The sequence below is a fragment of the Artemia franciscana genome, chromosome 2 (assembly GCF_032884065.1).
Source record: "Artemia franciscana chromosome 2, ASM3288406v1, whole genome shotgun sequence".
NCBI lineage: Eukaryota > Metazoa > Arthropoda > Branchiopoda > Anostraca > Artemiidae > Artemia > Artemia franciscana.
The window spans coordinates 24,036,388-24,049,273 of record NC_088864.1 but is presented as its reverse complement, the minus strand read 5'-3'; the positions used below and the strand labels follow the sequence as shown (position 1 = coordinate 24,049,273).

The 12,886-nt window shown below is 34.8% G+C and overlaps 1 protein-coding gene across 2 annotated transcripts in view; it reads right to left on the bottom strand.

Annotated features, from left to right (window-relative positions):
• LOC136039107 (unconventional myosin-Vb-like) overlaps positions 1 to 12,886 on the bottom strand; it is a 99,045-nt gene that overhangs the window by 62,084 nt on the left and 24,075 nt on the right. For both annotated transcript variants that reach the window (XM_065722592.1, XM_065722596.1), the window contains exons 5-7: positions 9,142 to 9,298; positions 3,400 to 3,625; positions 2,299 to 2,513 (exon numbers count right to left, since the gene is read on the bottom strand). In XM_065722592.1, coding sequence (XP_065578664.1) covers positions 2,299 to 2,513; positions 3,400 to 3,625; positions 9,142 to 9,298 — 598 coding nt within the window. The remainder of the gene's footprint in view (positions 1 to 2,298; positions 2,514 to 3,399; positions 3,626 to 9,141; positions 9,299 to 12,886) is intronic.

Below are 12,886 nucleotides of genomic sequence, written 5' to 3'. Positions count from 1 at the left end.
ATTCAAACCTGAGAACCCTCGCACCCTAAGCGAGAATCACACCCTTAGACCACAAACCATACTTAAGAAGAACAATCATTTGCTTTATAGACAAATAAAATTCTTCTAAACTATGTTGTTCGCTCGCTCCTCCCCCTCCCTCAGATGGACAAATTAGGGAAGAGACTATTTCTAATTTAATCTAGTCTGGTCCCTGATACCCCTGCCAACTTTCGCCGTCCTAGCTTATCTGGAAGGGCCCAAACTAACAAATACCCCTAACTCCCCCAAAGAGAGCGGATCCGGTCCAGTTATGTCAATAACGTATCAAAGACATGCGTTCTTCTTCCAACCAAGTTTCATCCCAATCTCTACACTCTTTCCCCCTCCAACTCCCCCCCCCCCCCAATGTCACCGGATCCGGTCAGGATTCAAAACAAGAGCTCTGAGACACGAGGTCCTTCTAAACATCAAATTTCATTAAGATCTGATCACCCGTTCGTAAGTTGAAAATATGTCTTTTTTCTAATTTTTCCGAACAACCTCCCCCCCCCAGCTCACCCACAGAGAGCCAATCCGATGTAGTTATGTCAATGACGTATCTAGGACTTGTGTTTATTCTTCCCCCCACGTAGCATCACGATCTCTCCACTCTAACCATTTTTCCAAGATTTCTGGTTTCCTCCTCCAACTCCCCCTAACGTCCTCGGATCCGATCAGAATCTAAATAAGAGCTCTGAGGTACGATGTCTGTCTAAACATCAAATTTAATTAGGATCATATCACCCGTTCGTAAGTTAAAAATACGTCATTTTTCTAATTTTTCCGAATTACCGAATTAAATTCCCCCCAACTCCCCCAAAGAGAGCGGATCCGGTCCGGTTATGTCAATAATGTATCTGGGAATTGTGTCTATTTTACCCACCAAGTTTCATCCCGATCTCTCCACTCTAAGCGTTTTCTAAGATTTCCAGTTCCCCCCCTAACTTCCCCAACGACATTGGATCCGATGGAGATTTAAAATAAGAGGTCTCAGTTAAGAGGTCCTTTTAATTATCAAATTTCATTTAGATCAGATCACTCGTTCGTATGTTAAAAATACCCCACTTTTCCGAATTACCCCCCCCCCCAACTCTCTCAAAGAGAGCGGATTCGTTCCGGTTATGTCAATCATTTATCTAGGACTTGTGCTTATTTTTCCCATCAAGTTGCATCCCGATCCCTCCACTCTAAGCGTTTTCCAGGATTTCAGGTTTCCCTCTCCAACTCCCCCCAATGTCACCGGATCTGGTCGGGATTTATAATAAGAGCTCTGAGACACGATATCCTTCTAAATATCAAATTTCATTAAGATTTGACCATCCGTTCGTAAGTTAAAAATGCCTCATTTTTTCTAATTTTTCCGAATTAACCGCAACCCCTACTCCCCCCCCCGCCCTGATGGTCGAATCGGGGAAACTACCATTTCTAATTTAATCTATTCCCCGATACGCCTGCCAAATTTCATCGTCCTAGCTTATCTAGAAGTTCCCAAACTAGAATAACCGGGACCGACATAAGCTTCACTTATGTTGTGCTATTGATTAAGAAATGTTTTTTTTTTCTAATAAAATTGTTCTACTACTACTACTAGACAGAAACTGCGATCGCTATATGTCACTTGATAAATACCACGTGCCATAATGAGTAGATTAATAACATTATTCCTACATTCAGATCAAAATATCGTATGAAGATTTTTTCACGATTGAGAGAACAGTGACAATGAAAAAGTAAAAATTACCGCATTTAATTGCAAATTTGACTATATCATTAGTTGGATATGATACAAAAAGAAATTTAAAATGAAATTGCCAGTTGTGCATGTTTTGCAGATATACCGCACTCTTAGACAACAACTGTTTGACAGCAAAAATTAGTGATCCTCTAGGTATCAAATTAAGAACTGTCTTAAATGATCAGATGACCCCCCTGTGATAAATCAAGGTATGTACGTAATTCTCACATGGCGGACATAATGGTTTTTGGTGTGTATCTGGTTTTTTTCATTTTTTATACATAAACACCGTATAAAACAAGGTAAGTCTTAAGGGCTTCTGAAATCACCATAGTTGGTATTTTGAACCTTAAACTTCTAGCACTTTCTCTAGGCGCCAATTTAGGCAATAAACAAGACTGAGATACCGGAAAGAGCCAATTTCTTCCGTTTGATAAAAAAAAAAAAAAATGACAGCAACAGAAAGTGAAAATGGTCAAATAAAGCAAAGAGAATAGCAGCAAGTGTAAGAAAACATGCGCCATGCTGTTGTCAAGACTTACAGATATGGCGCACCCTTCATTTTCCGCTTCGAGTAACGCAATGTTTCCGAGATGTAGAATACCAGATAGAGTCTTGAAAATGCAGTTCTGCTCCTCACTTTTCAAGTTTAACGTTGACAGAGCGTTTCTTGTTTGATTGAACTCTTCCAAGTCATTAACACCATCGATCACAGCCTGTTCACCCTGGTTTGTATAATGAAACAATTCCGCAGGTCCTAGAAGAAGAAAACCACATTCGGAGTTACTAGTTGCATTTCTCGACGTAAATTGCAAAAAAAAACATCGAAAACCGGTGCACACAACGGATTTCCAAGGAAAAACCCTCTGATGAAAGAAAAGGAAGAAGCAAGAGAATAGCCGTTGAAAGAATAAGAAAGTCAGAATATGTACATAACAACCATGAAAAAGATGAGACAAAAGATGAGAATAGCAAAGAGCTTATAATTTACTTTTTCGTAAAATAAAATATGAAAGACATAAATACGTGTTATTCTAGAAATAAAGAAGTAGTTTTCCATGGAACATGTTCACTCATTTCTGAAAGACCTTATAAATGGGATTGATTATATAGACATTAGCAATAATCTAACTTTATGCATTTTCAAAAGCAAGGAAGCATTTTCTTACATTCCCAAAGTTGATTTCTAGCTTCTCTAAATACAGAAAATCTACGTCAGCACTAAAAATGCAAAATCAAATGTATATCAGAACTTGTTGGGGGGGGGGGGGGCTTTTTTTGTGAATTCTCATTTTTCAGCTTCAGATACTGGTATTGTCGATTGAACCCTTACCTATATTTAAAATTAATATAGTAAATGCAACCAAGTGAGCGGTTTTTCCTTTTCTTCACATAATACAATAAAGCTCACCACTGAATGCTGAATATCGAAACAGTGAATGTAAAAAGGACTTAGTACAAATAAATTACGAAAGCTAATTATGTATAACTTCAGAAAGACACCCTAAAAAAGACATATAGTCACGATTCCAAAGATTGTTGATCTATAGAAAACATTAAAGAAGAGGAAAAACTGATCTAAAGTCATATCTTTAGTTCTCCCTTAATTTTCAATATTATAAGATGAATACAGAGGTACTTACCTAACTTAAGACCAGACATTTCTGAAAGATTAGCAGCTGCACATAACTGGTAAAAGATGTGGTAGTTTCTTTCTGTGCGAGCCTGATATACAACTCGACTCTTCTCTAGTAGATACGTTTTTATATGTGCTCCCATAATAGTATATGCTGGATCAAATTCAATTTGAATGAATTTTCCGAAGCGCGACGAATTGTCATTTCGAGCAGTCTTTGCATTACCAAACGCCTATAAAGAATTGAAATACGTCAATTGAAAATTAAACACCCAGCCCCATATATTACTAGTGATAGACTTTGAATATGATACGCATTTTTGCTTTGCATTCAGACTAGTCATGTATGCAGGAATTCGCTTCTGAGGACAAAACTTTTAGTTTTTAGGACAAAACTAAAACAACAAAACAATGTTAGATATATCATATGGAAAACACAAGAAACAATAGAGGAAACAACAACTACCCTTTGATTAAGGAGAAAGAATAGAAGAGGTGATACCAAAATTGACGTAAAAAACACGTAAAGTATATTTTTTACAAATTGTGGACGTTTCACACGTAGTTGATTTCAGACTTCAGCAAGAATTTTCATGATATATTAGTGATTTCAAGATGCATGTAAGGAAATTTCAAGATGCATGTAGGGATTGTAAGGATAGATGCATGTACCTTCCAAATGCCTTAATTCCTTCCAAATTGAAATACACCATTCCTTCCAAGTTCACTTTCTAATATAAACATAAAAAAAATCAATTGTCTTGACAAAACCTTCATTTTAAGCAATCTATTAGTTCTCAGTAAAGAAAAAATGACCCTCTAGCCATGGGTTGTGGGGAGAAGGGACTAAAGGGTGACAACAAAGTTATTTGCGGTAATTTCTGTCACTTCTAAGTTTGTCTTCATTTTATTGCAATTTCTGTTAATTTTTTGGATTATTCTCTTTCTTCAGATCAATTTACATGTGCCCTAGGTTATCATATAAGCTACTTCATGCTCATTTTCAGTTTCAAGTCTGCTCTTTACTTTCGAATAAAAGCTGTTTTCAAATTTAATTCTAAAATAAACCTCTCTTTTGTTTACTACATATGTTCCCATTTCTTTGTTATTTCAACTAGCAAAAGACAAATTCGAAATGAACAGTCCCGTGTTCTTTTGGCACCGTTATTCTGGGCTATCCTATGCTAAAAATTAGACGAAAAATCAAAACAACAACCAAATTGAGTAAACAAAGGGTCTAAGTTTTAAAGATGAACAAGTACGAGTTACCCACTAAACTGTTCATGGTAAGCAACAGTAAGCGCCCCTATCGCTAGAAACAAAAATTTAAAAAAGACTATGGTGTACGCCAGAAGTATATATAGTATACATACCAAAACAATTGGGTTTACATGCACATTGTCGATATGGAAAATTCATTAATTTTAGATTTATTAATTAAAATTTATTAGCACAACAGAGCAGTGCATAATCTTAGAAAAAAGAAGGAAATAAAACCCGAGGAGGAATGCAATCTTGTTGAAAAATTACATTATGAAACTTAAAAATAATTGAGAATATCCAAACGGAAGTTATTTGTTTGTTTAAAAAATGCAATATCTCCTATGTTCGCCGAGAAGCAGGGTCAAAGATGTGTGTTTAGTTGTTGTTGTTGCTGTTTTTGTTCTTTTTTTTTTCCTTTTTCAGGGATGATTGTATCACACCAATAGTCATAGAACATTACAAGGAGGCGCAGTCAAACGGAAGCTTAATATTTTTATGCCTCTTCCCAGCAATAATAAAAGATATTCTGCCATAGCAACGCAAACGTCTCTGCCATTTTGAACCGTAAAACAGTTTTGTACATCCGAACAGGCTGAGATGCTTTCGAGCAAAAATTATGAGATCCAAAATCATCTTAATACTATCAAAAAGCTAACTATATAGCCGTCCAGTTTCAGCCATACTACCGTAGTGTCCCAATGGCCCTATGTCGAAACATAAGAAATAAAAAAAAAAAACATAAGAAACGGTGATTACAAACTCAACAATAGTGTGGTAATCTAGTCCCCTGGTGATTAAGTAAAATTCCCTTAATTCCCTTATTTACTATTGGTTCATTTTTCAAAAAGGGAATTAAGATTTTACATAATCACCAGGGGACTAGATTACCTACTGGACATAAAAGAGCTGCTTCAATGTTAGCTAACAAGAGGATTATTTCGCAACAGAACAGTTAACTTAATTTTAATTTTTTTCCCTTTTCCTAATTTTAAATTAGGATGGAGGAGGAGCCTGCGTAGCTGTGTTGGCCTCAGGTGGCTTGGTGCCGCGGTGAGTTGCTATCAATAGCATAAGTAGCAATAAAGCATCAAATAGTTGCACAATAGCTGTTTTGTAAGAGATAGGTGAGCTTTTTGTAGAAAACCAGGGAAGGGGGCTGAAGCATCAAAATAAATTTTTAGGTCGAAATTTTCAAATTGTCTATGACATGCCCTTTAAATATAATAGGAGGGGAGATTTAAGCCATGACCATGATAAACTAAATTTTAACATAGAAACCTTACAACTGAAATAAACAATTTTGACAAAACTCTAATCTTAAATGTCTACTGAATTTTGTAATATGGGTAATGTTAGGGGTGTAAAAACACCTGCTATATTGAAAAACAATAGTTTTAACGTAAAACTTTAGTTTTTAAATATTAGAGCATTATCATAAGCGTGAAGAATGGGAGTTCGATGGGGTAGACAGCCTCCCTCATTTACAGAAAATCTTATTTCAATGAGTCAATTAATGCACCCCATTGAGTTGGTTTTCTCAAATCATTGTTACACAAAAAAAAAATTAAATTAAGCATAAAGAGTGGAGGTGAGGGTTAGGGGTCCCAGCCTTCTCATAATTACTAATACTGCTACTAACAACCCATTGTGACATCAAGCCACCTGAGGCCAACACAGCTACAGATGCTCCTTCGCCACCATCTATTCAAAGCTTTACCCCTTTCATGATGTTCCAGTTTCCTCTAAATCCCTCTTTATGGAACCTCTTTAACCCTTCCGGAAATCCTGTCATATTTAGGACAGCTGTTAATATTACGTTAATAACTACGCAAATTAAACGATAAACAATTTTTTTTCAACATAACGAGCATAAGTGATGTGAGTGGAGCCACTGTTCCCCTCAACCCACACTTTAAGCAACAACGTTTGGAGCTAAAATTGTTTTAAAGGGCAAATTGGTCAATAGGCACTCAAAATTACCAACTGGAGCTCAATAGGAACTCAAAATTACCAAAAAATGACTTCAAACTTCAAGAATTCCTTCAAATTCAAGCATCAAAGTCAAACAACGAAATGCACGAAAGTACCCCTCATATATAGGATCACTTTGTTAATTTAAAACTCTAAAATTGCTCTTTACTTTCATTAGAAACAACATGTTTATTTTATTAAATTTTTATTCGTTTAAGTTTTGTACTGAGGGTTATCCCCAAAGTGAGGGATCTTCCCCCTCCCCTCTTCTCCTCTTTGTGTCGACTTTTGCTGCACATCCAAATACCGGGTTCGTAATTGAACTGGACATTACCACAAGAATTGATTAAGTATCGGTAGAGTACAGCGAAATCAATAAACGGGAAAAAATAAAAAGTAGAGGCCAGGGTTTCCACTTGTAGCACGAAAGTGTTATTTTTGCACTAATTCACAATGTGTAACACTGTAGCACGTGCTCAGGATTTCCATCTGTAGCACGAAAGTGTTATTTTATTACCATTTTGCCATGTTTACAGTCAATTTTCTGACTATAGCACCAAAAATCGCTGTGTAGCACGCAAATTAGGGCAATTATAGATGGCAACACTGGTAGAGAAGGAATTCTTACCAAATATTTATTCTACATAAAATCATTAAATAGGTTTGCATATGCAACATGAAAAAAGAAATAGGTTTGCGTCACATAAGGACGTTATGTGAAACTTTCCTAAACCTTACATTCACAATTCAAATAAATTCAAATGAAAAAGATTTTCACATGTTTCTGGTATCCTGAGAACTAATGTTTTGCAACTTCAAATCTTTTGAGTTACAGATGGTACAGTGGTTCTATGGATTACGAACAGGGTCTTGATCCTACGAATAGAGAAGGATACTCGAAGTGTTCTTAGTACTGGACTATTACTAAAATGTCAAAGTTATTAGTACTCTGTATAGAAATAGCAACATTAAGGATTAATATTGAGCTTAAATCTAGTCTCTCGAGGAATCTGGATTGAAACAGGGTCAGACAAGCATTTAGGGCTGTGAGGCAGTAAAATATTCCTGTACCTTTTCATTGTTTCGATTTTTTTTTAGCAAAGGACACTAAAACTAAAGTTCGTCATAAGTTTTTAAATACGTTAAGACCCAACAAGAGATGGTGGGAAGTTGCATATCTAACACTTGGGCTTGAAAATGACCATACACGTGTTCCAACTATTTTGTGTCTTAGAATTTAACTTTAAACTTCTAGAAACTATATAATACGCTATTTCCTACTGAAAAGCCAGGACGAAAGGCAAGCAACGATTTTACAATACTTTCTTGTTTTCACGAATAAGTTTTTAAATCATAAAACTAACCACTACTCGAAAGTGGTTTGTCACTTCCGAAAAAAATTGGCAGCAAAAAAATCGTTCTCTCGTTCTATGTTTTTAACCGCTTTAAGGATTAAAAGCATTCCTATCTCAAGGGTTCCAATGGGGTCAAACCAAGATTCTTCACAATCCAAATCATTAATTACAACATGGCTTTAAATTAGAATTACATTGACGTATGTACACTAAAAAAAAACTTTTATGGTATAGAATATAATAAGAACGCAAAATAGATTTATATAAAATTTTAGATGTGAATTCAAGGTAAGAATAACCTTCCTCTATGCTGAAAAGGCCCAAAACCGATTTACAGATGATAATATTTAAAGCGTTAAACAATTAAAGGGTAGATGTCTAGGTCATCGCGTGCATAACTCACAAGGAAAATCAACTTTTGCAGAAGTTACAGAGAGGTTTAGCTACCTGAAATCAAAAGATATTAATCCAGAGTCTCTTTACAGTTTCCAGATGCGGTTTATTTTAATTTCCTTTCTTTAGATAATTTAGTTCCCTGGATAGAATTTCTTTATTAGATTAAAAACTGCTCACACTTTTTTCTTTAATTAAACAGTAGCCTAAACCATTTTAGATCTTTGAATATTTTAAACACTTCTTTCCCAATATTTATTTTTCTTTTTTTTTAATAGCTGAGTTTCAAACTTGTAAGGCCATGCTGTTCTTGCTTAATTGGTCAAGCACGTCGAGTAAAACAATATTTTAAAATTTCAACCTGATTTCTTTTCAAAGCCAATTGAGCACATCCCTAAAACATACTTGAGTACATCCCTAAAGTATTTAGAAATTTATTGGTAATTGAAAGGCCTCAATTATGTAGTTAGATTGCTCAAATTTAAAAAAAAAACAGATACTTCATAAAGGTTACACTTAATTGACTCACGCAATTTGATTAAATACTAAATTATTGTAATACTTTAATTACAAGTATTTGAAACACCACAAGACGGTTACGTCACTTTCATTTTCAATCGCCAACATTTTTTTTTCACACTAGCATTTATCTAGGCATATTAAAGCAACTTTCCACAAATACTTCATCATATGAAGTTAATTTACATAAATTCAACTGATAAAGCGACGTTTAGAGGACCTGGAGAAGCATAGAACAAAAGATTTACCTCCATAACAGGACTTGAAATAAGTACTTTCTTTTCTATTTGTGTTTCAGCTGAAGAGCCTCCAGCAGTGGCAAAATATCTCATTGTATATTTGGCAGATACAGTTTTTCCTGCACCAGATTCACCAGACACTATGATGCTCTGGTCCTGAGAGTCTCTGGAAAGAGATTGCCCTTTTTCAGTAACCAATTTTATGTCTTAAATTCATCAAACGATGTTACATTCGCAATTCAAAAATATAACAACAAAGATTAGGAATGATCCAGTTACTTTTTAAAGAAGTTAATAGATTAACCCAATTATCAGCTGATTCATCAGACAAATGCCGCTAGAACAATGGTATGAGCACTTTACTTCCGTATTTTTGTTTATTCCACCATCAAGTGAATTGAGTTATCATGAAATGTTACATAAACATTTTTTTTAGTTGAACCCATATAAAAGCCTAGTTTGTTTACATCTTGCGTTTCGATTCAAAATAGATTGCCAAAATATGAGAAATCACCACGTCCAGATGGTTTCTTATCAGAGAACCTTTCCTTTTGTACGGTGCTTCTAAACTACCAGAGCATTTTGCGCTGTTATGTCAAATAATAGTAACCTAGCATTATGTCCCTTCTTTGATGGGAGAAGATAAAGTAATATGTATACGTAAGAATGGCAAAGATCCTGCACAATGTTAAAAATATAGATCTATAACACTTTGTTCTGTTTACTCCCATATTTGTCAACAAAATGTAATGTGGGGGCCATCAGTTGGGTTTCTGAAGTGGTGTAGGGGGTTCAAAATGCACATTGGTCCCGTTATATCCTCAACGCAATTAGAACAACCACACAGTACCTACCCACATATGTGATAGACGGCATCGACATTAGCCACTTGTCGTATACTGATGATATTTTGTTGTTTTTGGACAATTTAGTATCGATTCAGAACGCAAAAAATATATTACAGTCACATCTACGGGAGGTAGGAAATTGGAGACTTAACCCAAAAAAACAGAGTTTATAATGGTAAATAATAATAATGATCTCCAGTGTCATTCAATTAGCGGGATCAGGGAAAATTTTAATAAAGAATCCATTAAATACCTTGGGTTGCCTTTCGGCCCGAAATTTAAAGCGACGCGCGAGTTGTTATTATCGTCTGTATTGGAAAAACTTATGACCTGATGGTCAGGGTAAACGGTCGTTTTGATAAGCCAACACTTGCTACAATTTACATTTCAATGTTTGCGGCTCATGTATTTTTCATCATACAATTTTCGAAAATTGTAATGAAAAGTTATAGAAAGCGTATCCGCGTGTAATTTTTTCAGTTTTGTAAATGTTGTCTTGGAATGCCGCTAGGGTTCAGAAACAGGTACATTATCTGAAAATATGGGATGCTAGATATAACCACACAAATAGATCACCACTATGATAGATTTCTTAACCGATCTAGAGAAAATAGAATTGACTTTCCCTTCAACTGTTTGATGGATAAAGAGGTTTGTCGCCATAGCCTTAATAAAACTGAACTATTTATTATGAGTGCTAAGGAGCTATTTATTATCGACCTATTAGATAAATAATAAACAAGCTCTTCTAACTGAAAGTAAGGAGCGACATTAAGACTTAAAACGAACAGAAATTATTCTGTATATGAAAGGGACTGTCCCCGCCTCACCACCCCTCTCTTTATGCGTCAGTTTTTATTGTTTTAAAAAGTAGAGTTATGACAAAGAGTCGAATTCTAGCGTTAAGAGCGGGTTGTTAGGGAGGGGACAGCATCTTTCATATACAGAATAATTTCTGTTCGTTTTAAATTTTATTGTCACTCCTTACTTTCAGTAAAAAAAAAAAAAAAAAAAAAAAACTTGTTTTTATTATTTAATTTCTGAACGATTATTGAATTAATGCAGGTTTTGAATTTGGCTCACCGTACATGAATAATTAATACGAAATTTGCATATTAATTTTACTTTTTTAACTAATAAAATACTTATAATAAACTAAGTTTGATTTTTGTTCCAGCTATTTAAGAATGACTATTATTTAAGAACATCGTATTAAGTTTTAATGTTACTATATTATTCTGTATATGAAAGGGACTGTCCCCGCCTCACCACCCCTCTCTTTATGCGTCAGTTTTTATTGTTTTAAAAAGTAGAGTTATGACAAAGAGTCGAATTCTAGCGTTAAGAGCGGGTTGTTAGGGAGGGGACAGCATCTTTCATATACAGAATAATTTCTGTTCGTTTTAAATTTTATTGTCACTCCTTACTTTCAGTAAAAAAAAAAAAAAAAAAAAAAAACTTGTTTTTATTATTTAATTTCTGAACGATTATTGAATTAATGCAGGTTTTGAATTTGGCTCACCGTACATGAATAATTAATACGAAATTTGCATATTAATTTTACTTTTTTAACTAATAAAATACTTATAATAAACTAAGTTTGATTTTTGTTCCAGCTATTTAAGAATGACTATTATTTAAGAACATCGTATTAAGTTTTAATGTTACTCTTTACTTTAAATTGAAAAAAATATTTTTTTATTTAATTGCTGATCGTTTTTTAAATGATATTGGGAAATCCAGTTCCCCTCGGTGGAAAATTCCCTTCCCGAACGAGAAATTTCGGCATGGAAAGGTTCTCCCACGTAACTTAAATTAGCGATGTTTGCAGAACAAACTTTGTAAGGCATAGTAACAGAACAACCAAAGAGGTCGAAACTATTTTCATAAAATGAGAGTCACAAGTTGACCAATTCTCAAAAGACTGAAATGAATGAAAGAAAATATCTTCAAAAGATATACGCATTAATTTATGTTCGTTTTAAGTTTTAATGTTATTCCTTACTTTCAGTTGGGAAAAACTTGTTTTTATTTAATAACAACCACAAGCCGAACACATAAAATATCTTTGGATGATTATGACATAAAATCATAGTTATGAAGCTGCTTAAGGTAAAATTAAATGCTAAGATTGGTCGGAAAATAACACAAACAAATTATTGCTTATATCGGCCATTATTTAACAAAATTGGAGCTTTAGCGTAAAGAGTGAGGTATTGACGAGGGGACGACCTTCCTCATATATGTAATATGAGGGGGTTCGCCCCTTTATCAATACCTAACTCTTTACACTAAATTTCGAATTCCGTTCCAATTCTTTAAGAATGAACCCTGAATCACAAAGGCCGTTTAATTAGAATAAATAGCTCTTTTGAAATTACTAAAAATACTTTAGCGTAAACAGCGAGGTATTGACGAGGGGACGAACACCCTCATATATGTAATAATTTCTGTTTGTCTGTAAGTTTTAATGTTATTCCTTACTTTCAGTTGAAAAAAACCTTTCTTTCATTTAATTTCTGATCCTTTTTTAAATAATGCTGGGATATCCATCACCCCCTTCATAGAAATTATCTTCCCCCATGGCAAATTCCTCCCACGTCACCCAATCCCCCCGTCCCCCACCAGAAAAAATCCCCCCTGAAAACGTCTGTATACTTACCAATACCAAAGATGTATACTTACCAATACCAAAGACAATACGTAAACGATTGGCAAAGTTTACAAATTGCAGCCCTTCCCCGGGAACTGTGGGGGATTAAGTCGTCCTCAAAGACATAGTTATTAGGTATTTCGACTATACTATACAAAATGGCTATCTAAAAATTTTGATCCGGTGACTTTGGGTAAAAATTAGTGTCGGAGGGGGCCTAGTTGCCCTCCAATTTTTTCGTTACTTAAAAAGG